This window comes from Exophiala bonariae, assembly GCF_035927105.1.
Source record: "Exophiala bonariae strain CCFEE 5792 chromosome Unknown scaffold_15, whole genome shotgun sequence".
Classification (NCBI taxonomy): Eukaryota; Fungi; Ascomycota; class Eurotiomycetes; order Chaetothyriales; family Herpotrichiellaceae; genus Exophiala; species Exophiala bonariae.
The window spans coordinates 133,820-159,237 of record NW_027042490.1 but is presented as its reverse complement, the minus strand read 5'-3'; the positions used below and the strand labels follow the sequence as shown (position 1 = coordinate 159,237).

Below are 25,418 nucleotides of genomic sequence, written 5' to 3'. Positions count from 1 at the left end.
GCTCAAATCTCGCGACCCGTTCTCTTCAGTACCCAGATCAAAGTCGTGAACCTGCCACATAAGCAAATTGTTGGAATTTGGCATTCAATTTCTGAGTGGGCTGGTCACCAGGCGGGAACATGTGTGAAAGGTACATGCCACAAACGCCCGCTTCTCTGTCGATAAACTAGACGGCAGAATTCATTGTCAGCGTACACCCTCGCATAGTTGTGAACTGAAATATGCAGAAGAGGGCAAAACTTACCCAGAAGGAATTTGGTAGCCCACTCCAGAACATCATGCCCCTAGCACAATGCTCCGGAATGCTTTCCATACACATCGCACCACCAAGTCCGTGGTTGAACAGGCGATCCCGAGGGAGGCCGTTAGTAGCACCCACCGCAATAGGTCCAGTGGATAGTTCTCTGCATAGAGCGACCGCCGTAGAATCATCCAGTTGTGGGGTGAAGAACATCTCCACCGTCTCCGATGTCAGCAATTTCCCATCATTGAGGAGTAACGACATCAAAACCTTCACATAGTCTACAGCGCAGGTGTAGGCACCGCCACCACCATAGTCCGCCTCGGGCTCGATGAAGGGAAACCACCCACTTTCGTCAATTGCGATTTTGCCCGTCTCCGGATTCCTCCAGGTGCGGCCTCCCATGCGTTCCAAAACCTCTGGTCGAGCCCAAGGCCGGAAAGTGGTGAGATTCATGCCTAGAACGTCGAATATGTTATCCTGCATGAACTCTCCCAGCTTCTTGTCGCCATTGACACGCTCCACCATTCGCCCTACCCATTCAAGCGACACCCCATACTCCCAGCTCTCGCCAGGCTCGAACACGAGAGGTAGTTCAAAGCCATACTTTGGAGAATCGAGTTTGAAGCTCGGCGGCTCGCCATATACTTGTGCCGAGTACATCGTAAGTGCTTGATTCATACCGACATACGCAAAGCCCGAAGTATGCGTCAGCAGCTGTCGAAGGGTGATGGCCTTTGAGGCCTTGCAAAGGTTGGGTTTCCCATTGTCGGCATCCAAACCTGTTAAGATGCTAGGGGAGCCAAGTTCGGGCAGAATGTCCGATACCGGGGCATCGAGAGCAAGTAGGCCTCTCTCAACACATTGTAGTGCTGCGATGGAGGTGAGGAGCTGGAATTGTTCGATCAGATTGGAAGCTCCAAACGCTCACCGCATTTCATGTGATCGTCACTACTTACCTTGGTACAGCTTGCAATCCACATTACTGTGTCCATTCGCATTGCCGTGGCGTCCAATTCAGCCCCGTTCTTGCCAAAAGCACCTTCGTAGAGGGTTGACCCTGTTCAGCTCACGCATATATGAGTTTCTGCTGGCTGTCGGGAAAGATGACAATAACGAGGGGAGAGCAATAGTACCATCACTGAGGCCTGCTATACATGCAGCGCCTGAGATCACGCCTCCATCGACGGCTTCTGCCATCGCGGCTTCGAACATTGCTTTGTCCATCCTTGAGTGCGCCCAAATGTCGATGACTTCGTGACGAACCCAATTGAGCGAGCCTACCAAGAGCCTTTCTGCAAGAACAACAATAGCCACTGTCTCCGGGAAAGAGTTTTTGTGACAGCGTGATGCAAGTGTTCCATGTCATGGATCATCTGTCCAACCGAGCTCAATAAACTCCTTCCCAGTGGGGATCCGTGTCTGCCTCGGTGTGGTGTCGGGTATTATCTTCCCGATTGGGAATCAGCCGGAGTTGAGCCTGCAAGGACAAGGCTGAGCTTGGGGAAGTGTACCAGTGGTTGACTTGGTGATCGGAACCCCTAGACTTTCTGAAAACCAAGAATTCCAATCGATTGCATCAACTTTTAACGCACACCGGTGCAAATGATACGATACCGATTAATTTGTCCGAGAGGATCGGGGACTCATAGTAGCTGGTCTATCGGGTAAGATGTCGGTAGGCACGTACACGTACAGTCTTATACAACAACCATCGAATTGACTGGAGTGGCCACCTGCGTAGCTGTTGAACGGCTCGTCTAGACAGTGTTGATAGGCAGGGTAGTGCATGAAAATGTGAAGCTCGCGACCGATATTTAGAGTACTCCACCCGGCAATGGGATCCACCCAGGCGGCATATTAGATGGCATAACTGTTTTTATGGCTGGTGGCGTAGTTGGTTGAAGAGCAGGTTGGAGAGCAAGTGGAGGCTCAAGGATGGGGTTCGCAACTTTTCGCAGCATGAACATGGGCTTCTTCCCATGGCGGTCGAACTCTTTGAATAATAAGAGCGGCTTTTCGTCTAGGCCAACACATCGTTCCTGGTCGTCGTACACGATATAAAGTGCATATTGCCTCCAGTCTGCGTGGATATTGTACTTTTTCAGTACCGCAGGGAGGACTTTATAGCAAGGGTCGTCCAGGCCGACCCGAAATGTTTTGAATATGTTTGCTGTCGGTGCAGGCTCCCCTGAACTCATTGCTTTTGGTGGGAGTGGGTTGTTTTGAGACCCTGACATTACCGGCTTAGGCCAGAACGAAGCCAGGTATCCGGCATAGGGCATATTGTAGCCAGGTAGTTGAGTTACAGGCACGCCTGGAGCGAGAGGAAATTGTTTGTTCTCGGATTTTGCATTCGAATCTTTTAACCAAGTGCTATTGTCCTCTTCGGAAACGGCCAGTGGGTCTGACTGGTCTGTCCATTGGCGAAGGAGCTCGTCCGTTTGTAGTATAGAGAGTCGATTTTCGGTCAGCGTCGGATCTTGAGCGATGAGGCTGAGACGATTGATGTGATCACCGACAATCACTGAAACCCGCTTATGCTTGCTGAAGTCGGATAACGAAGGAGCGATGGGGCTATGAACAGCGCCATAGATTATTTGAGACGATCGGTTCCTCCGGTGCACGCGATTTTGGCCACCTGGAGGGCTGTCTGCATCAGGGATTGCTAAGTAGCTCATGCTGGTGGTGAGATCCGATTGAGTTTCGGCATCTTCGAGAACGAGCTCGTCCTCGATGGCTTCGAGACGCTCATTGGCCGCCTGCTGTGCCATGAATAAGGCGTGGGTCATTAGGCGATCCTGGGAGTCTTGGTCGTCCTGGTCATCCTGGGGCTCTAACGACAATCTGTAAAGCTCAATCAGCATCGAAGTCCCATAGCTGTGACTGAGGAAAAGGGCTAAATCAAACCTCTTATTGGCAATTTTCTGGGCCAGCATCAGTGTGGTCAACATCAAATGCAGCGTCGCTGAGCAGGTCTTCAATTGTTCGTGAATTAGCAGTACCCGCTTCTCTTTGAAGTACCATTTCACACGCGTAAGCAAGTCCAGCTTGGCGTCTCCCTTTCGCAACTTGTCGATTGTATCTTGTAAGTCACTGAAAATGAGTTGGCATCGATCGATGATATCTTCGGCGGTTTGCACAGCGGTCATGGACAGGCGATACGCTTTCGCGCGATTCAGTGTTGTCTGCACGTGTTTCAGCACAGAGCAGAACAGGCTGATATCCGTCGCGAGATCCTTGATGTCTCTTGAAGCGGACCCTAACACACTCGCGAAATCGTAGAGGCCTTTGGATAGAGCGAGGCCTGCCCCAATCACGCCGGCAAGATTGGCCACCAGTCCGAGTTCCGCCATATTGTGATGATTCCACCCAGATGTCCCACAGCGTAATCAGTACTCGCGGCAACAGCTTAACCCAGGCAATGGCCGATAGTAGCGAAGTTACTGAGCAGGCTTTGTAGCCGCTTTCTTTGAGAAGAGAATCATGTATGGCATTAAGGGAGGATGCATCAGTGAAAGCTGCGCCTCCACCAAAAGGTAGAGCATCAGGCTGTGTTGGATGGTTATCCAAGCCCCTGCGGGTAGGTGAGGGGGAAAGCTTCGACGAGATGATGTTTGTTCAAATCAGCTAGTCCTGAACCGTGTCAATACGCCACGGTCCAAATACGCCACTCAGCCTTGCTCACATGTGGGCATCAGAAACAGGGATGAACGCGCCCTCGATAGAATTGATAAACGGAACGATGAAGAGACATGGTGCATGTATCATTAAGGTGGTGATCAGAGAAGATGGTGATGTAGACAATGTTATACAGGGGACATGGTCCATCGAACAAAAATAGGCCGAGAGAGCCATATCCTTATCCACCACCCGATTCTACCACGACAAGCAGTTCTTCAATTATCTGGAAACGGTATGTACCTTCTTGCGCTGTCCATTCCTCATTGGCTGCTTTACGCTGTACTCCAGCATATGTCTCAGTGCTATCAAGTAACATCTTGCACATGGGAGTCGTCCGTAGTTCAACCGACACGGGCAAGGCTGAGCTTGGTGCTCGGATGGAGAACCAAGTGGACCATGGACTTTCCGAGAACCAAGACCTCCATACAATCGGATCAACTTTGGGTGACCGAGCTCTTAGAACTCGGGGTTGAGAAAGACATTTGTCCGTGAGCGTGGGTCTTGATATTTTCTATCTTGGATCGTGGACGCCGAGCTTGAGAGATGAACTGACACGCTCGTCCGCGAAGCACGGTCGACCGCTGACTAATGGGGGTGCAACAAAAGTCCTGAAACTACCAATTGGTGGAATGGCTTCGTACAACCCGTTTTGGGATGCGAGTTCGCGATCCTGGAGCAAATCGGTCAGACAATGAGTCTCGTACATACGAATAGGCAACGTATTACTCAGCTGGGACAGTGGGGAAGTGGAATTCACATTATCATCTGATGTTGCCTGAAGGCTAAGGGCATCCATTGTTGGACTGTGAGGTAAAAGGAGCCGTATGAAAGTTCTTGGATATATCAAGTGTCCTTCTTCCTTCGGCTCGATCGATCACCTCTAATCTCGCAACGAGTTCTTTCCAACATCTTAAATTTACTGGCCAATTGAAAGGATGCGTGTCTTCGTCACAGGAGCTGCAGGCTTCATCGGTCGTGTTCTGGTCAAGGAACTCCTCGACCATGGCCATCAAGTCCTTGGTCTTGCTCGCAGCAGCGCAAATGCTGAGTCACTTACAAAAGCTGGAGCAGAAGTACACCGCGGCGATCTGGAAAATGTGGAGAGTCTGAAGGAGGGTGCTCGCGCTGCCGATGGTGTCATCCACTTGGCCTTCGTCCACGACTTTAGCGATTTCGCCCGGTGTGTGAGAATCGACAACGAGGCTATTAAAGCCATTGGTGAAGCACTCACAGGCACTGGGAAGCCGTTTGTTGTTGCTTCTGGCACACTAGGCATATTGGAAGGCCAGCTCGCAACAGAAGATGTTGATCCCGATCGCAGCCATCCAATGGCCGTTCGATATTCTTCAGCGGACATCGTTTACTCACTTTCAAAGGAGAAGCAAGTGCGAGGCTCAGTTGTTCGACTCGCCCCCACTGTACATGGAGCGGAAGATTGGGGATTCATTCCGATGCTCATCGGGACAGCACGGAGCAATGGCTATGCTGCTTATATTGAAGAAGGTGCATCACGATGGCCTGCCGTCCACAAAGTAGACGCTGCAGTGCTCTTCCGCCTTGCGTTGGAGAAAGGCACTGCTGGCTTGACGTACAACGCTGTAGCTGAACAAGGGATTTCGACCAAGGAGATCACCTCAGCAATAGGCAAACGTCTTCAGTTGCCCGTGAAAAGTGTGACTTCTGGTGAAGCAGAGGAGAAGCTGGGTCTGATGTCACATCTTCTTGTGCTGGATCAACCGACCTCAAGCGATAAAACACAGCGGGAGTTGGGCTGGAAGCCAACGCAAATCGGGCTGCTGGCCGACATAGAAGCGAACTATTAGGACCAGGCACTCACCCAGGCGTTGTTCTTGTGGTGGAGAGGTAGTCGCATTCATGTAACACATGGAATGTTGAAATCTTCCAAATAGCTACATATGTAGGTAGCCTTCTTGACAGGAACAGGGCGAGATTTGTGTCCGTAAGTACTCAGATAATGATGATAGTCAGCAATATTAGTTGAGATTCATGATGGACAAGGTCTCACAAGCGGAGTCATCCCATTTGAGCAAACGGGATAAATGGAGATGAGACGATGCTTATCAATTGACCGAGTATGGATAGCCAGTACTACTAATCGCGATAATAGCCTCATTGCGTGAAATTACTTACCATGGGCAACAGTATGATGGTTTTCACTCATCGGTAGGCATTGCACATGTCTCTTTGGTGGTAAGAGACTGTGTGCACACAGGAATACGAGACGATGAAGCATGTTATCGCTTAGTCGACTGCACGTCATTCGCAAAAACTGGCCTTCTACTGCAAGGGTGGTACGTCAGTGACCGAATTAACTGATGAAGATCGAATTTTAAGGTCAGGGAGATCACGACAAAGCGAGAGTGTAGTGCATGTGAGTGGATGGCTCTCTGCACAGTTTGAAACAAGGGTTCGTGCCAAGTCTGGATTGCAATGTCACCTTTTAAAATTTCCCTCGTTTCGGCTCTGCCCGGCTTAACCGTCCAGTTCCTGGCACATGCCCACTGTGCCCCCGTTGCTCAGACCACCCAACCATTGACCACAGGCCAACTCCTGGGGATCAGCCACTAAACCTCTAGGTGTCTTCTGGGGTTGGTGCGCCTAGACGTAACACCTATTCCTCGGCAGCACGAGGGTACGAGGGTGGTGCCAGTGCCTGTCAGAGAAAAACTTCTTTGTTCTGGTTCTGTTCCTGGGTTTTCTTCACCACTTCAAAGTTCAACCCACATCCCATCCATTCTTCCTCTCTATTCCTGTCCATCCAGCTTCTTTGTCTCCTCTTGTTTCATCTTCTCTTTCACCCCATTCTACACTCTACCCTTTTCACCCAACATCAAATCATCTTCTGGACAATTTCAATCGTTGTCACCAGACACACACTTTTTCATCGGTGCATCCGGCCCTACCTTCGTTCCGGCAACTCTCGTTTGCATCTCCCAACATTTGATCCACTGCCGACATACACTCAACTGCAACTCCCCAAAGTCAACCTTTTTCGCCTCTCATCCCCATCATCCATCGTCTTATCTCTTTTCTTTTCCTTCCCCTCAAGGGTTGAGTCGATTTCATAATTCATCATGCACAAGCTTCATCTTCTCTTCGCTGGAATGCTCTTCGCATCTGCCGCGTCCGCGGATCCTCTCGACGATGCAATCGCACTCTTCAGGCGACAGAGCGTCTCTTTGTCCACTGGGGTTACCAGTAGCGACACCACCTCAGATGATACCACATCTACTCCTACGAGCACACCCACAAGCACACCTACAACAACTCCCCCAGTGGTGACCGAATCTTCAACCATCACTACAACTCCAAGTGTCACCCCATCAGTAACCACAATTGTAACAACATCAACCCGAACACCTACCAACTCGGAGGGAAGCGTCACCACCACCGAGCGTGAAACTTCAACCGTTGCCACCGAGACAACGACCCCAGACCTCACCTTGATCACCACCAGTGCTACCCAGGAAGTTATTACTACATTCACAACTGTGAGCGATGGGAGCACCTTCCAAGTCACAAAGACCAGCAGCAGTGTGATGGCAGTCACGACCAGTGTTGACCCTGCCTCCTTGACTGGAGGAGATGGCAAGGGTGGTGGTTCTGGAGGACTCAGCGAGACAGCCAAGAAGACCATTGGAGGTGTGGTTGGAGGTATTGGAGGCGCTCTATTGCTCGCTGGATTGGCATACACAGCTTGGCGTATCTGGGGCAAGAAGAAGAACCTTCACGACGATGATCTGTATGACCCCAACACCAATCAAGACAAACTCAGTGCAACCACTGGCTCTGACAACACTCCCTTCCGGTCTACCTTGGATCAATATCATCAACCTGGACCAGTCAACACAGCATCAAACTTTTAAAAACGAGAACCTCTTGTTTCGACCTCAAAGATCGAGGTTGAAAACACATCTCCGATCCATCATTTGGATTGTAAGGATTACGAACGCTATGATTGTGTACAGGCGAAATTGGTCAAATCTGGGCTCTTCAGCCATCAGCTTGCCACATATGCCGGCATCACTTCTATCAGAGATGCCATGTTTCTGAAGCGTTATTGCATCGAATAGAGACCGAAACGGTTATGGTAGTATAATTCATAGTCATTACTACCCTGTCTCAGGCGTCCTAGGTTCTGGTAATCTGAGTGCTTCCCAATCAAGTTTCTTCGAACCAACGGTTTCTGTACCTGCATGAGAACGGCCCGAAAGCATCCTGTTCTTCGTCTGGCGGCAATCGTGGAACTCGGATGTCAGCAATCCACGTGCTCAAAATATCCTTCTGATGCTCAATTGACATCTCAACATCGTAGAGACACAACGCCCAGAGGTTCTACCACGAAACACATGAGACATTGCACCTATTCTTGATTACCAGCAGCTGGCCAATTTGTGGCTGAGTCGTGCTCGGTAGTTGAGGCCGCGTACGACACTCTCACGTGACTACCAGTGATTGTAATTAATCTGAAAAAGGTTTAGTGCGCTTGCCAGACGCGCTAAGCCTTTTTTCGCGTCACTCGCGTTTTCCAGTGACCACTCCACGTCCCACTTCCAGTTGCTTGCACGTCCCATTTCATATCGACAGCCACTCTCGTGATACGTCTACAAGGCCATCTTTCCAGATTCTGGTCTACACGAACTGACTTCAATTCCGACATCGTGCAATGTTCTCTCCTTCGCCACCTCAACCTAGCCTGTTCTTCGCAGCGAACCGCCCGCGCTTCTCTTCTTCCTATTCACCCAACACACCGTCGCCACTGCGCACCTCGAGGAATGCCAATTCGATGTCAAACTCGAGGCAGAGAAATTATATACCGCGACAAGGACAATTGCTAAACTCATCGCCTTTGGCTAGCAAGTTTGGGGCTGTGGAAACGAAAGAGAACCACTATGAGGCAGCATCTGGCAACGAGTTCAACCACTTCCACACACCCGTCGACAAAGGCAGAGACGCAATCTGGACCGACTCTCAACTAATCACGCCGCCATACTCTGTTTCAACCACTAGTGCCCAGCATCAACCGCTTTCTGACCAGCAATCAAACCTGATATCACCAACATTCAACTTCTCCCTGCAACCACAATCCTCATCATCAGCAAACCAAACCACCTCGCAATGGGAATCCCGAGCCCGCAGCGCCAGTCCAGCAGCCAGCATCGTCCGGCATGCAGCAGAGGGCAGAGAGAAGAAGAAATCGCAGTTCCTGGACCGGATCCGACGCCGACGAGACGACAGTCGCGCAGAGAATACCGGCGACCAAGTATTACGTATGGACTTCGTTGCGGAACGGAAGGTGTGGGAGGACGAGATGCGGAGACGAGCGGTCCTGGAGGGCGCGAGCCCAGAAATCGATGTTGATATCGAGCTCGAGTTGAACGCCGACATGATGCAGGACTCTCCGGACTCGGGGCACCTGTCGCCAACTGATGAGCACGACGTTGATGCAGCAGAACTGGCGGCTTACTTCGAAGAGATACATGCCAAGAACGATAGTCAGGAATTCATGTTCGACGACGATCTCGATGGAGATGAGTATGTTGCGCTGTTCGACCAAGCTCTGTTCCAGGGTGGGAGTGGTTCTTCCTCTGCTCAGGTGTCGAATCAAATGCAGACTATTATTCAGACTGGTCAGGTTTCCCCGCCGCAGCAACAGCAGCCGTCGTTTGATGCGAGTATGGATATGTCGTGAGCGATTTTGGAGTACCCGAGCTTGGCGATGGTGTTTGTGTGGTTGTTGTTTGTATGAGCCACCCACTCGGGTTACATGACGGCAGATTGCCAGCGTCGGACTACAGCCGTACTGGACCTCGTTGTGCTGGATTGCACGGAACACTGGTTACGATATTGATACTACCCAGAATGATATTTGGCTGTCAGTCTCTTCATCACTGATGTCTCTAATTGTTTGAATGCACTCTTGAATTTTTCCATCGTAAACTCAATATCTAAAAGTCGTCGACTAGGCCCGCTGCTGCCCTTTCAACACCGCGTCTACGTGTGCCGCTCTAGTACCGAAGGGTTGCCAAAGTCATGGCATAACGTTTTTCAAGTCCTACATCCATCACTCTATGAGCCGTCAACACCTCTGAGCCGTCCGAATGCCACACGGCCTTCATCATTCATTGCGTAGGACACCCCTCCTCCAGTGCCTCCGCGCCATCACCCAACCCCAGCCCGGGCATGCCCATGCCGGGAAACGGATTCGCAACGAGATCCTCCGGCGGGGCGCCCTCGCCCTGCATCAGCTGCATTTTCTCCCAGATGAACTCGCGACACTTGGGGTCGTCGTCGCTGTAGCCCTTCATCTCGAACTTCGCCACGATCTCATCGACGATGACGCGCTGCCGCGAGAATCGGTCGTGTTCGGACGGCGTCAGCTTCGGGTTCTTGGCCGGCGTGTTCTCCTCCAGCCACGACGGATATTTCGTCGACAGCTCTTTCATCGGCTCGTACAGCATCTCTTTGTTGGTCAGCTGCTCCATCATTCCGAGGAACATCTTCGAGAGGTCGCCGTCCTCGCCACCCGCACCACCGCCGCCGCCGCCCTCCGCGTCGAGCGCCCGCAGCATTTCCGCGAGCATGTCTTCTTCGGATTTCGCCGCCGTCGACTTTTGCGTCGCGCTGGATGCCGCCGCGGATGAGGATTCCATTCGCGCCATGGTCTTGCGGATCGTGTCTTCGAATGAATCCGCCGGTTTGGCTTTTGCTTTGGATTTGGATTTTCCGGGTGATTTGGGTTGGGAGCTAGAAGATTCGGCTGTGGTCGAAGTCTGGTCTTTTGGCCTTGATTTTTCGGGACTTCTTGACTTGGGTTGAGACTCGGATTCCCGTCGGTCGCGCTCTTTCTCTGCCACATCGACGACTTTGCTGCCCGCATCTTCGCCCAGAATTGCCTTCAACATGTCTTCTGGCTGTATGCCCTCGGCCTCCATCCTTTGTGTAAATTCTTCTAACTCCTGCCCCATCTTGGCAATGTCCTCCGGCGATGCAGTCGATACCGCTGGATCCATGGAGAATTTTGACATGACCGTTGACATCTCAGCCGTCAATCTTGCGAGGAATTCGTCCTCGGATTCATTCGGTTTGGGCCCCGATGGGATGGGAATGTCAGAGGGTAGTGCTGTTGCTGAAGACGTGCCTGGCTCCAGACCGTCTCCTCCTGGTCTGCCTGGGCCAGATGATGAGGGCGTAGGGTCATGCTGGGATTTCGCTGCGCTGGTGACAGTCGCAGGTTGCTGTGAGGCTGTCGCGGTGGAGAATTGGTCGAGTACATCTGTTCAAGTGATAGATCTTAGCATCGAAATGATCCTGAGAACTGTGGAATGCATGCTACGTACCATCTAGGTCGTCAAAGTCGGGGTCAGAATCGTCCTCTACGGCAACGTCAGGTGGCTTTGAAGCCGTTGGCTGTGTTGGTTCAGCCATATTTATAGTTATCGAGAAGACCGTCCCTTGGTCCTCACAGACAAGTGTAGCGGCTTTCGTGAGCCCCAGTGAGTAATTCTGGTCTTGGGAGTAGCAACTTCGACGGTCTGGATAACGACAAGCTGGGCTGATGACGAGTTGCGGGGTAGTAAAGTCTTAAGGAAAAGTATCTGGTGGTAACCTGATGGGCCTGAGGGAAAAGCTGTGATCGCCTGTATGGTAAGAGTATGCAGGACTTGTGGAATCCACTAGTCTGATATAGAATTCTCGTTGTGATTGACCAGATTAAAAAAGGATGATAGTTTCGAACTGCTGTCGCGGGTATCAGTAGTAATAATGGCTACTACTGTGCCGGACCGAGGCATTGAAGAGCGAGGATTTGTCAATAGACCATTTATGTCATTAAAGCTGTTTAGTCAATTTACCCAAGGCTGCCAAATCAAGTTACCGCCAGCAGAACTAACCCATTAAAGCAGTATATTATTTCGCCTTAGTGGCTCCTTAAACATCTACATTTTTCTCGTCTGCCATCAGAACCGAATGAGTCAATCCTAATCCAAGCTTAATTTGATATCAAAAGCTCGATGAAACTTATCATTCCTTGGTCACACATCAGACGAGTTGTTCCTCGGCCCAGGAATTTCAAGCCAAGTCTCTATCAAAAGCAATCACGTTGTTGGCTATCTACAAATCCCGAGGCCAAGAGTAGCAAACCATTACGGATTCTCTTTTGTGGATCCGATGAATTCAGTGCGACATCTCTCGATGCCTTATATGCAGAGTTCAAGTCTCCCGACAGCCATATTCTCTCTATAGATGTGGTCACATTGACGGACAAGTTGAAAGGTCGAAACTACCGCGAAAAATATACCCCGTACATAAAGCAGGTTGCCGAGAGGCATGGACTCCCTCTCCATCGAATCAACACCTTCGATAACTGGCAACCTCCAGTATACAACACTAGTTTCAATTCCGAGATCAACTTAGTCATTGCCGTGTCATTTGGACTGTTAATTCCAATGAGAATCATCAACGGCTCAGAGTATGGCGGACTTAACGTGCACCCCTCCATGTTACCAGATCTACGAGGGGCGGCACCAATCCAGTGGGCTATTTTACGAGGTCTTTCACACACAGGCGTGTCTGTTCAAACCCTGCATCCTACCAAGTTCGATCACGGAATTGTGCTTGATCAGACGCCTTATCCTGGTGTCCGGATTCCCGACAACATACAGCCACAGGATCTGACTACGACACTGGCTACCTTGGGCTCACAAATGCTGGTCCGCGCGATCAGGAACAGGCTGTATGTGCCACCGTATGTGCCTGTGTCAACGAGTGTAGATCAGCGTGAGCTCACCAAGGCTCCTAAAATCAGTCCACAGACAGGAATGGTTGACTTTCACACCATGACCAGAGCTGCCATTCTCAGGCTAAATCGTGCCATACAGCCATTCAAACTCATTGCGGAAGCCACCCCCAACGGGAGTATAAAGCCGGTCAGGTTCAAAATTTCAGAGTGGCTGCGATCGCCTACTAGCCACGACATTCCGTTGGAATTGCAAGACGAATTGCTGTTGATTCCAAAGGGTGTACCCTATACGTTTATCGATCGAAATACAAACATCCGCGAATGTCAAGCACCTCTCTTTATCAACGTCACACCGGATCGACTTGGAGGGCCCAGCCAGCTGGTCATCACGGATATCACGATTCCCTCAAAATCACAAGATGCCGCTGCAAAGACCGCGGCCAAAGCAGAGCTTTTCGACGAACCTATCAAGTTTGGACCGTATCTCGTATATCGATTTTCCCACCCCCTTTCCGAGGTAGCCCCTAAGAGCTAAATGACTCATCTAATGGCGAGACCGGCATCTTGAAAGGTTAGCAAAGCACCGTTCGAGAATGCTGCAGAGACTTGACCCACCAACGACGATCTGTTGTCCTGTCTGTGATGTGTTCTTCGCCGATGCAATGAATGCATCTGCACAGTCATCGAGATACGTCTAGTCCTTGTCAGTACCCAATTCGCTCTGAAGGGGTCTAGACAAACCTCATGCTTAAGAGCAGCCGATTGAATATTGGCCTGAATCTTCTCCTCGCCGTATTTCTGTCCCTAAGAGAGTGTGTTAGTATATGGCTCTGTACACACAGAGCTCTTTGACTTCTCACCCATTCCGTCAACAAGAGACCTGGTAAAACAGAATTGATCCGAATTTTTGGTCCTTGTGTAAAGGCCAAGCATTTCATCAGATGAAGCCCTGCGGCCTTGGTAACGGAATATGCCATGCTACTGCCACCAGTGACAATACCCTAGACCGATGTTCAACAAACTGCAAAGCAAATGATTTGAGATACCCTACCGCTATACTCGAGGAAATCAGAAACACGCCACCATCAGGGTTAGCATTGAAGATAGGGGCAGCCTCCTGAAGCAAGACCAAATGCGACATGACGTTCGTCGACCAGCACTACCTGAAGTCAGTATTCGCAAACCACACAATAGATTGCTTCGGTTTGAAATTATTACCTTATTCCACTCATCATGGCTCAGATCATTGATATCGCCAAACGTGCTGAACCTGGTCCAGCCAGCGTTATTGATGATAACATCAAGACCACCAAGAACCTCCACCGTCTCCTTCACAAGCCTTTGGGTATCTGCCACAACGCCAATATCCTTCATTCGTGTTATGTTAGCTCTCCCCAGTCATCCATCATACCTGTCACTCCTTCAAGCAGGACTCACAGCTTGAATGACATGTGCCTTTATGCCATATTCCTTCTTGATCTTCTCCGCGACCTCCTCAGCCCGGTCTTTGCTGGCCACATAGTTCACCACGACGTTGGCACCTTCAGCTGCGAATTTCTCCGCCAGTAAAGCACCTAGTCCTCTACATCCCATTTGTCAGCCTGATCATGTCATCCGCACACCATGTACTTCTCAAAAAAAAGGGGACGACCGACCTCGACCCTCCTGTCACGAGCACATTGCGGCCTTTCAGCGAATACGGCATGTTAGCGTTGTTGAATGCTATGCTGATTAAAGGTTTCAAGTTTGATTCCGATAATGAACAGTTTGAGCAAAGTGGGTAAGGTTTTGTCAAGGTCTCAGATCTCCTCAAGATCACTAACCAAGTCTGCTCGGTTATGGGTCGGAAGAATATGGAGGGGCCCGTGGAGGCACCGCGGTAGTTATCTGGATTTTGGAGAATAGAGCATGCTTGGGTTTGTTGATAAATCATGTCCCCAGAAGCATTGGAAGATCGCGGGGTTTTCACGCACGGGGACACCCGGCATGGACACGGCGCATCGGTGTTCCCCCACGTCACCAGCACGAGATGGTTGTTCACTAGCTAATAAACAATATTGGAGATCTCTTCTCAACTACAATCTCACCGATACATTAATGTCCGTCGGAGAAATTTCCATTGCATCACGTTCAAATAGGCTTGTAGGTATGTTTCTGCCAAAGGATAACGAGTGGCAAAGAATTAAATTCCGGATTCTGCGTGAGGGTCAAACAGCGTTGCTCTCCGAGTTCCCTAGAACTCGCAGCGGAATCATCATCCCTTCTTGCTCGAACCCTATTATTTGATAGTCTCTTGATCATCTATGGAATAAGGCGCGGAGTGGTTATCTTGGCCTGACTTCACAGGACGCAACATAGGACCATAGACCTTGGAGAGTCGCCATTTTGTATCGAACAGCTTCAAGTAATCCAGTACCAGATCTTGAAGGGAGTGGTCAGCGCAGCAAATTGCGGAGGATCGCGAGACACATACCTTCTCAAGAAAGTTTCTTGGAACCGGCTCAACCCATTTGCCTTCCATTGCGTCGATTTCACGTCGTCCACTCATCAGATCCATACTCTCCAAGGAGTGTATCTTGGTCCGTTTGACAAGCTTCCAGAAAATGATGAAGAAAGCAAAGATCCTGTTCACAACTACTGTAAGTCTCTCTGTACTTGGACAATACCCAAGTATAAGTGATGCGACTCACGGAATGCCAATATACGACACGATGAAATCCTGGACGTTCCACTTGCCCGTCATAAAAACCTGAAAGCCATTGAATAGAGTCAATACCGAGAAGAATATCATCGTGATCCATGCGGTGTATGGTTGGAATGGGCCCTTGTACCAGGGATTCCTATCTGTAAGTCCCTGTACTTGCTGGGCTTTGCGAAAGCGGATGAAGGCGATGCAGATGGAAACCCAGGTGAGAAGACTGGCAACCGTGACTAAGTTGGCGAACTTTGGCTCTCTTGTTAGCATATTTTCGACCTCCGTCATACCTGGGATTGCTCACCCAGAGAAAGACTGTTGAGCCAGCAACGGACACAGTCATGTACGTCAAAACGGATACAGACCCTGTGATCAGGACGCAGTATATTGGCACACCGCTGTGCGATCGGTCAATTCCTGTTATGGATGATATGCTGCGAAAACTAACCTCTTCGTGCAGGTCAACAACACTCTGGGTGCCTGACCTTCTGATGCTAGCGCATACAAATAGCGGCTGCCAGTATAGAGGAAGGCGTTGGCCGATGATGCCGCAGATGTCAAGATCGCGGCATTGATGATATGTGGCAAGACTTTGATACCTGCTGTTGAAATTCCAATTACCCAAGGCGATCGGGCTGCCCCTTTCCCTCCAAGAAGATTTTCGTTATCCGAAGCTACCATGCACCCAATAGCAAGACTACCGAGGACATAAAAGAGCAATATTCGCCATATAACACGACGGACTGCTTTCGGAACATTACGACGAGGGTTCTCTGCTTCGCCAGCGGCTGCTGCAATCATTTCGACACCGGCGTAGGTGAAGGCCGCGTAGATAAGCACTGAGAAGAAACCGAGAAAGCGACCGGTAGCTCCTTCGGCGGGCGCGAGGGCATTCATGGCTGTTTGGAATTAGCACTCGGGACTCAATATTTCTACTGGTAGATGGTATCCCAACCTCCAGGATCCTTCCAATAGCGAAACCCAAGCCTGTCACCACTTGGTCCTCCGCCGAGAATGATCACAACTGATAAGATTAGAAGACCGACGATTGTGATGAGCTTGATGGATGCAAAGCAGAACTCAGCCTCGCCGTAGATGGAGACTGCAAAAATGTTGAGGAACAAAATGAGTGCGATGATGAGCGTAATCCAAACAGCAGGCTGAAAGAAGGTTAGTTATTCTTCTTTCAAAAGGATGAGAAGGCAGTGGCCTACTGATATTGACCTTGATCCAGGCCAATAATCGATCAACAAGGCTGCTGCGCTGATATCTAAACAGACGACGATTGCGCAAAAATACCAGTTCTAGCAACGTTAGATGTTAAGAGACACCCCATGTGGTAGAAGGCTTGATTAGGAGAAGGCATTACGTTCCATCCTACCGCGAATCCCAGCGCATCGTCCACGAATCGTGCGCAGAACTGTGGTATGGCGCCAGGCACAGGCAACCAGGTTGTCATCTCACCCAGAGTCACCATCTTGTGAGGTCAGTACGGCGATCCGGGACAATAGTCGAGCGATCAACCTCACCATGCCATAGACAGCGAGACCTGAGGTTGCAAATCCTAGTACGAGGCTTAATGGACCAGCCTTAGCAAGAGATGAGCCAATTCCAAGGAAGAGACTGGTTCCAATAGCACCACCCTTGTCTCTTGTCAGCCGATGCGTCCGAGGATTCCTGATGCTGAAGCATCTTGCAAGGGTGCTTACCAAGGCAATGAATTGGATGTGGCGGCTCTGGAGCCTACAACAATCATGAGTTTCGGGCACTACCAGCATGTGTGATAGGATCACATTACCTCCGTTGCATATGCCCATACTTTTCTTCCACACGATTGGATTCAACGGTTCCCTGTTGCTCGCCACCATCACTGAGCACTTCCTGCAATGGTGCGATTGGCATGTCCTTCTCACCCATGGCTGTTGCGTTAACGAGTGAATTGCCTAACGCTCTAAGCAGTCGTTGATTCCTGAAAGGGTCCTGAGGCACAGAGAATACCCGAACAAGGCTCTCATGTTCAGGGTGGCATATTTATATGCTGAGTATTTATCTTGATCGAAGTCCGGGCGAGCGCTCTCCGTATCGGTTGCTTGGCATACCCGAGTGCCAGAATGGGAAACGATGGAAATCCATGGCGACAATCTAGATACACTCCCGGGGGGACAGAAAAGACTTTGGTTCTCAAGTATGATATAATCCATCAACCTCGAGTCTCGAACACACGGGATATGTAGAGTGATAGTGCTTCGCTTATCATCGGGGAGAGGAGGGCAACCTCCACATCCCGTGGATATCTGAAAGGATCAAATCGAGATTTCTTATCAGAAGCAACAGAGCAGCTCGAGCGGAGCTAAAGTCGTTTCCATTCGATTATAGGGAACAACTCCCGTTGATAATGCTTTCTGGATCGAATGGTTCGAGACGTCGAGGAAGTTTACGCCGATGCTAGCCTCGGCTAGCTTAGTGGCCTTAGTGCCTGGCTAGTGAGATCTAACAAGCTGACATCTGGGTTTTCATAGGTTTAATTTCTACTGATTAGCCGTATAAGGTTAGTACAGCTTATAGCGTCTCCGATAGAACTGGTACACAGAGTCTCCTGAGACTAGATGTTCATGGTGGAGTACTCCTCATGGTTTCTCCGAGTGAAAGATGAGGAATTCAGCACATAGCTTCGTTGTCTTAGAGTGTGGCCCAATAATGGCAGAAGCCATCTCCCAGTGCAAGTGGTATATCTTCCGCCACAACGATCGGTGGAGACCGAGGTAAGTGGTAGTACGATAAAGCTGCAACCATTGTATTAGCATATGACTTGCCAGATCCCATTTATTGTGAATCTCTTCATCTTCTATCCGGAGACAGGCAACAATGTTTGTGCATGGCGTGTTGTTGTAAAGCTTTGGTCTCTTCTGAACCCTAACTCAGCCACTTCACAATGGAAGATAACGTGGAGCAACGTGGAGGAAAAGGGCATTATCTTCCAGCCTTCAAGCGAGACACTGATGGTTGCTTTCCGTGAATCGAAGTTTGTGAGGAAAGGCACAAAGAATGCTGTTAGAATGTTGTCTCTCCTTCCTCAGATGGGTGCTTTCCCAAGTGACACTTCCTGGCATGCACCTTCCTCAAGAAGGATGCCTTCATTGTTGATCTGGTCCGAATGTCTTTCCTTTGCTGCCAGTGTGGCAGACAGCAACCTCAACAGTCTCAAAATCATTGGCCGTATAAATGTCAAGATGCTCATATTGCACCTTTGTCCTTGAAGGAATCATCGCTGCTTCTCTGCTCTGCTGAGTCTTTGATGCCACATCACTAGACGCGAGTTTTCTTGGAGAAATCTGCCACCACTCTCATAATGACAACACATAAACGCAACCAGAGCAGGGGCTCATTCTCCCTATTTTCACTCAACACAATTCGGTCCCTCAGTCGTGCTGGCTCACGACAAGGTGAGACACTTTCTCGCTCGATTTACTGTGACTGACATCAGTATTCAGCTGCTCGAGTCCCGTCGAAAGATGAACTTCTTGAGCGAACTGAGTCCAGTCTCTCCTATCGTTGTGATCCTTACAATCAACCTCCTCCTTCTCCTAGTCCGCAGGCTACCACTGTCCAGTCGTACGAAAAAGCATCTCTCGACCACCATGGGCACCATGGTCTGCTAGCTAGGGACTCTGTGTCGACTACATTGGCTTCTCATGCACGCTCGGCTCGTCACAAGGTCAGCCAAAGACTCCGCCCGTTGTCGTGGTTTTCCCTTCAGAGATCATCAGCCCAGGATCCATCCTACCCTCGCAGTGTCTCTGCTCAGTTACCAAAAGCTTCCAGTACCTCCACAGTGGGCAGGAGTATCATTTCCGCTCCTACTTTGACTAGTACCACCAATGTCAAAGTTGCTCAAGCTGAGGGCGTAGACTGTGGAGAGATATCTGATGCGGCATTCTCAGAATCCACATGGGATTCCCAAGTTGGTTGGCTACCTCAAGCATCTGCAGAAAAATCTTGTCCATCTGGCCATGACCATAGTTCGGAAACACTGCATCCACATCAGAACTATGGCTCACTCGACACCAGAAGGTTTAAAAGCGGACGTGTGTTCAAGCTTGGCAATGCTCTTCGCACAAGACTCAAAGGTTCCAAAGGTTCACCACTTGGTGGCCGCAAGGAATCTCCTCTGCTGATGCCGCACCCACCCAACCTAGTCGGTAAATCAGCTACTCAGAGCACATTTCCCGATAGACCAGACGCCCAACCTAGAGCAGAACCATGCAATCATTACCTATTGAAGGAGAAAGGATTCGGATGGAGCAGTCATATTCGACGCAAGTCGGTAAACCATAATTCCGGTCTCGGTGACACACAAAACGATCCTCCTCTTCTTAGTGGGCTGAATGATGGTGATATGGCAAGGACCAACTCCGTACAAGAAGATGGCGACTCGGCCTTTGGATCATTGACCAGATCTTTCGCTAGTGCCGTTGACAAACTTGATTTTCAGACTCCTCCGCGAGAGATGTCGTTTCTCAAATCAAAATCGTCCTTCTTCAATATGAAGAAAGGCACCACTGATAACGATGGGTATCAAGAGTCCAAGAAACCAGAAATTGGTATCTCCAAAACGTCTCCCCCGGCCAGAACATCTTCCTTGCAGAGACCTCAAATTTCCAACACATTAGAAGCTCCCGTCATGACCAAATCTCGAAGAGCCAACTTGCCACCAACCAAGATACTAGCCACGCGCAAGGTGGCACCTGAGCCCATGATTTACTCGACAACGAGAAACGCGTACATACCTTCGAATCCAGTTGCCGGTTATCCAAGAGGGGTCCATCCTCTTCGAATGCATCCGCCAGACACAAAACCCATGTCCATCATGAAGCAGCCAAGAGTAGAAACACCAAGTCAAGAAAGCGTTGACGGCAGTGGATCCATCAGCTTGGAAGATGCACCAATCTACTCACCTTCACTCGGAGATCTCAGCCAATATGCTCGGGACACCCCACCATCAATCAAGCATACAAGACCAGAGCAACGCAAGGCGGTAGTGATTGACACAACCCCAACGCGAGTGCTTATGAAGGAAAAGAGACCAGGCTCAACACTCGGAGGTTCTCTGAGAAAGAGCAGTAGCGCCTTGAGCCTTTTCAGCAAATCAAGATCAGGCAGGTCAACAGGGAAAGGAGCAAAACATGATTCAAGAGCGTCGGTGCTTCCAAGAACCAATCCGACAGCTCTGCAACAGCGCGATGTGAATCAAAAGATGGGAAGCCATGAGGAAAAGGCAGTCAGAAAGAGCCCGAGTCTTCATTTCGGTGGTCTTTTCAAGCGTGAAAGTAGCTCTACCTTGGGTGCGAGCACGCCACGGGATCGAAGCATAGCCTTTCAGCCGACGACACCTTCACCATTGCGCAATGTAACTCGTGTTCGTCGAAGCCATTCGACTGCACAAGAGAGTCCTCCACTGATTGCCCAGGATGCATGAAATTTTCGAAACAACAAAGGGGGTTGAGCAGGACGGACAATGGCGGTCAGATCCGAGATGGGGTCCTCGGTGACTAGCAAGTCATTAGCAGCATGGACTCTACATATACGACTAACTGTAGGGAAGCATGATGAGGAACGCATTTTGTCCAAGCATGGGGAACGGTGTGGGTAGAGTTAGGACTCGAGGCTTGGCTGCATGGTGCCTGCATATATTGTTTTTTCGTTGCAGTATGGGTCTCTCGGACAGGCTCCTGAGGAGAAATGCGAGCTGGCAATGAGTCAAACTTCTACTGGTTGATTGCTTTGTTTCCCTTGTATTGAATAAATTGTGATCGTGACAGAAGCAGGGAAGCAGACGGAGAGTCGACACGGATTAGGAATGCCGGGCGCTTCCACATGAATCGGCCATTTTGCTCTGGATCCTACCTCGAGTGGATCAGTTTCCGAAGGTTTGCCCCAGACGACACTTGCATTGGGCTATTGATCCCTGCAGTTCATTTGCGTTAGCACTTTGACATCTCGACGTGTTCCACAAGCAATGGTCCTCGATGTTTTGGTCGTTTAGAAATGATTTGCGATCGGTGAAGCGGCACTGTGTTGCACTGTCAGTCTCTCAGTTGCTGGCTGGGGGCTGATGCTTATTAGCAGGCACTGTGGACGAACGAAACAAGCGACAGGGTAGGTGTATTATCCTACAATCTACGAATTATAGAGTACCGGTACCATCAGTGGCAGCATACGATCTCCATCGTAGTGACAGATCAAATTTGATGATGACCGATACAAATATTATTGTGGTCATTGTGCGGTGTGGCGAAGTACGGGCCATAGTACCTCGTAGTGGCAGTTAGGCCTGGCCTGGCTGACTTAGGTACGCCTGTGGTGCACTTTGAGAGGTCTCTTAACCTTATCGAGGCCTATTTTGTTCTCCGGACTGAGCCCGAATAGGCGGTGGCAGATTAGTTCATCGTTGGTGGCATGAGAAAAAGAAGGGCTCGGGTTCATTCAGAGTTTAGGGTGGTGGTGGTGCCTGGAAAGAAAACGGGGAACTAACATCAAGGCTTATCCAGACTTCGATTAGCGTGCATGCCTTGGGCGGTTTAGTGCTGGAAATCAATGCGCCTTCATCCCCAAGTCCCCGGTCTCTTCCCTACGAGTACCCGCCTCGGGATGTGAGTTCTGCTGCCCCCTTCACCAACACCACCATCAGTGGCACACCTCACCCACAACCTGCCATGCCAGCGAGCTTCAATAATGGGGGTTGGCCGCGAGTCGATGACCACTAAAAGTCTGAGCCTCACCGTCCAACTTTTCCCGTATTTCCTCACCGTCCCGTTGATGATCTTGAGAGCGTCCAATCCATCTCAATCCATCTTTTCCTCTCTTTTTTGATTATCATTGAGAAGATCTCCCTTAGGCACCGACCGTTGGTGTTCGTTGCTGCCCGCAAAAAGGGGACGGGGAGTGGTTCTCCGTTTGCGCCTGTGCCTTCCCAACTGAACTAGAAGGAAGCCTCTCCATTGTCTCTCTTGGCAGGAGCTCGACTCGCTTGCACCTCTGGTTCCTTTCGACACAACAACCTTGATCCATTCATTTGTATTGTAACACCCTACCCTTACCACATCTTATCCTCGAGATAATACTCCAAAAGGCCTCTTTCAACGCATGCCAATTGTTGTTGCTTGACCTCTTGGTCGTTGTATGTATATTCTTCACTAATCCATCTGCACTTCGCTAATAACACCTGGGTTGCAGAAGCGCGGAGGGCCATCCGCCTAACTCCCGAATCTTATTGTCACACTGCCACTGTCATCCTCTCGACCGGCTCCCTTCCCTCTAGTTGTCGATCTCATCCATTTCTGAACCACAATATTCTCGTCGTCTCGTCTGTCGACACCACTCTCCACAATGGCATCCTCTTCGTCGAATGTTGTTGGTGTTCATTACCGCGTCGGAAAGAAGATAGGAGAGGGATCCTTTGGCGTTATCTTCGAGGGGACGAATCTTCTCAATAATCAACAAGTTGCTATCAAATTCGTGAGTGTTACTGGTCTCTTTCACCGTTCTTACGACCTGCGATTGACAAGCTCCAAAAGGAACCGAGAAAGAGTGATGCTCCACAGCTTCGTGATGAATACAGAACATACAAGATTTTGGTCGGATGCCGTAAGTCGAAACCTGGCCTCGAAATTCGAACATCACTTATCTAACACTGTTACAGCTGGGATTCCAAATGTCTACTATTTTGGACAGGAAGGTTTACACAACATCCTCGTGATCGATTTGCTGGGGCCCAGTCTAGAAGATCTTTTCGACCATTGCAACCGACGGTTTTCCATCAAGACGGTGGTAATGGTTGCAAAACAAATGGTACGCTTGGGAAATCCCCGTTTGCTTTCATCACTAATTTGTTTGGAAGCTGTCGAGAGTCCAAACAATTCACGAGAAAAACCTAATCTACCGCGATATCAAGCCCGACAACTTCCTCATTGGACGGCCCAACTCGAAAGCTGCCAACGTGATCCATGTGGTTGATTTTGGCATGGCCAAACAATACCGCGATCCCAAAACGAAACAACACATCCCTTACCGTGAGCGCAAATCTCTATCAGGCACTGCTCGTTACATGAGCATCAACACACATTTGGGACGAGAACAGTCGCGTCGTGATGACCTGGAAGCCCTGGGCCATGTCTTCATGTACTTTCTGAGAGGTGGGCTACCATGGCAAGGATTGAAAGCAGCCACCAACAAGCAGAAGTACGAAAAGATTGGCGAGAAGAAACAGACGACTGCCATCAAGGACCTATGTGAAAATTTTCCAGGTGAGTTTCGGCATCCACCAACATCGGAGACAAGGCCGTGACGACTAATCAATTGACAGAGGAATTCAACAAATACCTAAGCTATGTGCGCAATCTAGGATTTGAGGACACCCCTGACTATGACTTTCTACGAGATCTGTTCACCCAAGCTCTCAAGAATACTGGAGAAGTTGAGGATGGCGAGTATGACTGGATGAAGCTCAACGGTGGACGTGGATGGGAAGCAGTCAAGAACCATCCATCCAACCTTCATCTTCACAATGTCAACCCTCCCGCGAACGAGTCGGCTCGAGCGCTTCACGGCAATTCGGCTGTTCGTGGACAAGAAGGAACACGACAAACTCGAGATCGGCAAGCCATTCCGACCGATCGTTTAAACGCAGCGCAGCCCCCGCCCCCAGGATCACCAGCAAAGCCAGGAGTGGCAGCTCTGGGGAAGAACGCTCGCGATCGCACAAGCGGCGCCGCCGGGGGTAACATTCCAAAGAGAGGTAGTGGACTAGCAGGACAACTCGATATGAATACACCTCCTGCCAGCACACAAGCACAATTCCAGAACAGCAATGCCAATCTGGTGGGAGGACAACAACGAACCAGTCCTGCTACTGGAGCTTTACAAAGCAGTCAAGGCCGTCCCACACCACAGCAAGAACAGCAACCAGGATTCTTCCAGAAGCTGGCGAAGGTTTTCTGCTGTGGTTGATGTTCTTACTGATTTTCTCACACACGGTCGCAATTCTTGTCGAGGCCATCAACGAGGCCGGGTATAGAATGTCGCATGCCCTGACGACAAGGTCAGACAAAGGAGGATGCGACCACTCGCGCATTACGAATACTCTTTAATTTTGAGACTCTTGATACCGTTTATGCACGGTATTGATTGCTTAACCCAAGACCAAGAGATCGCTCACTCATATACGGAAGCTGGCGGCCGAGAAAGGGCGGGCATACCTTGACGAATCACGATCACTTGTGTGCGGCTACGTGAGTGGGTAGCGTGCATATTATCTCATTATGTACCAGGACAGCGGGTGTTTTTGTTCTTGGAAGCATTTTCAGCCGGCGAGCAAGGCGTTTTTACAGGAAAGGCGAGTCAAAGAACGGGGATGGAGGGCCAGACGAAAGAATTTCGGTGCTCACACTGCACAAGACCAAAAAACAAAGAGCGATTAGAAGAGGTGGGGGTGGAGGTTTCCAAATTCAAGGGCGAGTTACCAGGATGGGAGCAATTGAGGTGCAAGTGCATTTGCATTGATGAGGGATGTTGAGTCTTGGACGACCGTTGTTTCTGTAAGATAGACCAAAAAACCACAACAACAGAACTTGAGGGTCGGCATTAATGAACAAAATATCAGGAAATCTTCTTGCGTTATTGAATTGACTGAACATGCATTGATATGAGACATACGACTGCTCGCATCAAGAGGGGACAATCTTGTCTGAAGAGACAACCTTGAACGCGAGGCTCGTTCTGGTGCCTGAGAACGTAGTGATATGGCGCGCACCGCCACAATTCTGGATGAGAATATCCGATGCCCTTTCCGCACGTCAACAAGTTTACGAGTAGACGAGAATTACGCAATGCAAATGTTAGGAGAAGTTGCATTATTCAAGAAACTAACTAGAAGCCAGTACGGATAGTAGTGCTCGTCATATCCGTCCTGTTGCCCGAGGGTGCCTGAAGGCTGAGGGTGCCTGACATCTGAGGCAACGGAAGGATAAGATTCCCAGCTG

The 25,418-nt window shown here is 49.9% G+C and overlaps 11 protein-coding genes across 11 annotated transcripts; 6 read left to right on the top strand and 5 right to left on the bottom strand.

Annotated features, from left to right (window-relative positions):
- Window positions 1–37: 37 nt before the first annotated feature.
- Window positions 38–1,468, bottom strand: LTR84_003032 (uncharacterized protein; the record flags this gene model as incomplete). The annotated part of the gene is made up of 4 exons (XM_064846627.1): window positions 38–166; window positions 245–1,132; window positions 1,201–1,301; window positions 1,378–1,468. The coding sequence occupies 4 exons, from the start codon at window positions 1,466–1,468 to the stop codon at window positions 38–40; spliced, it is 1,209 nt and encodes a 402-aa protein (XP_064705607.1).
- Window positions 1,469–2,058: 590 nt separating this feature from the next.
- LTR84_003031 (uncharacterized protein) lies at window positions 2,059–3,597 on the bottom strand (the record flags this gene model as incomplete). The annotated part of the gene is made up of 1 exon (XM_064846626.1): window positions 2,059–3,597. One exon carries the CDS (start codon window positions 3,595–3,597, stop codon window positions 2,059–2,061), a length of 1,539 nt encoding a protein of 512 aa, XP_064705606.1.
- A 1,263-nt stretch (window positions 3,598–4,860) lies between these two features.
- Window positions 4,861–5,748, top strand: LTR84_003030 (uncharacterized protein; the record flags this gene model as incomplete). Its single annotated transcript, XM_064846625.1, has 1 exon — window positions 4,861–5,748. One exon carries the CDS (start codon window positions 4,861–4,863, stop codon window positions 5,746–5,748), a length of 888 nt encoding a protein of 295 aa, XP_064705605.1.
- Window positions 5,749–7,020: 1,272 nt separating this feature from the next.
- On the top strand, window positions 7,021–7,812 carry LTR84_003029 (uncharacterized protein; the record flags this gene model as incomplete). Its single annotated transcript, XM_064846624.1, has 1 exon — window positions 7,021–7,812. One exon carries the CDS (start codon window positions 7,021–7,023, stop codon window positions 7,810–7,812), a length of 792 nt encoding a protein of 263 aa, XP_064705604.1.
- Window positions 7,813–8,612: 800 nt separating this feature from the next.
- LTR84_003028 (uncharacterized protein) lies at window positions 8,613–9,638 on the top strand (the record flags this gene model as incomplete). The annotated part of the gene is made up of 1 exon (XM_064846623.1): window positions 8,613–9,638. One exon carries the CDS (start codon window positions 8,613–8,615, stop codon window positions 9,636–9,638), a length of 1,026 nt encoding a protein of 341 aa, XP_064705603.1.
- Window positions 9,639–10,068: 430 nt separating this feature from the next.
- On the bottom strand, window positions 10,069–11,374 carry LTR84_003027 (uncharacterized protein; the record flags this gene model as incomplete). Its single annotated transcript, XM_064846622.1, has 2 exons — window positions 10,069–11,222; window positions 11,287–11,374. The coding sequence occupies 2 exons, from the start codon at window positions 11,372–11,374 to the stop codon at window positions 10,069–10,071; spliced, it is 1,242 nt and encodes a 413-aa protein (XP_064705602.1).
- A 584-nt stretch (window positions 11,375–11,958) lies between these two features.
- On the top strand, window positions 11,959–13,221 carry LTR84_003026 (uncharacterized protein; the record flags this gene model as incomplete). Its single annotated transcript, XM_064846621.1, has 1 exon — window positions 11,959–13,221. One exon carries the CDS (start codon window positions 11,959–11,961, stop codon window positions 13,219–13,221), a length of 1,263 nt encoding a protein of 420 aa, XP_064705601.1.
- Window positions 13,222–13,226: 5 nt separating this feature from the next.
- On the bottom strand, window positions 13,227–14,391 carry LTR84_003025 (uncharacterized protein; the record flags this gene model as incomplete). The annotated part of the gene is made up of 8 exons (XM_064846620.1): window positions 13,227–13,249; window positions 13,302–13,380; window positions 13,428–13,490; window positions 13,547–13,687; window positions 13,738–13,845; window positions 13,905–14,054; window positions 14,124–14,268; window positions 14,342–14,391. 8 exons carry the CDS (start codon window positions 14,389–14,391, stop codon window positions 13,227–13,229), a joined length of 759 nt encoding a protein of 252 aa, XP_064705600.1.
- A 695-nt stretch (window positions 14,392–15,086) lies between these two features.
- Window positions 15,087–17,298, bottom strand: LTR84_003024 (uncharacterized protein; the record flags this gene model as incomplete). The annotated part of the gene is made up of 11 exons (XM_064846619.1): window positions 15,087–15,107; window positions 15,160–15,310; window positions 15,377–15,630; window positions 15,686–15,779; window positions 15,830–16,280; window positions 16,337–16,541; window positions 16,596–16,685; window positions 16,763–16,858; window positions 16,911–17,024; window positions 17,091–17,124; window positions 17,180–17,298. The coding sequence occupies 11 exons, from the start codon at window positions 17,296–17,298 to the stop codon at window positions 15,087–15,089; spliced, it is 1,629 nt and encodes a 542-aa protein (XP_064705599.1).
- A 1,432-nt stretch (window positions 17,299–18,730) lies between these two features.
- On the top strand, window positions 18,731–20,857 carry LTR84_003023 (uncharacterized protein; the record flags this gene model as incomplete). Its single annotated transcript, XM_064846618.1, has 2 exons — window positions 18,731–18,824; window positions 18,873–20,857. The coding sequence occupies 2 exons, from the start codon at window positions 18,731–18,733 to the stop codon at window positions 20,855–20,857; spliced, it is 2,079 nt and encodes a 692-aa protein (XP_064705598.1).
- Window positions 20,858–22,767: 1,910 nt separating this feature from the next.
- Window positions 22,768–24,387, top strand: CKI1 (bifunctional choline kinase/ethanolamine kinase cki1; the record flags this gene model as incomplete). The annotated part of the gene is made up of 5 exons (XM_064846617.1): window positions 22,768–22,896; window positions 22,956–23,025; window positions 23,081–23,229; window positions 23,279–23,684; window positions 23,744–24,387. 5 exons carry the CDS (start codon window positions 22,768–22,770, stop codon window positions 24,385–24,387), a joined length of 1,398 nt encoding a protein of 465 aa, XP_064705597.1.
- Between the last annotated feature and the right edge of the window lie 1,031 nt (window positions 24,388–25,418).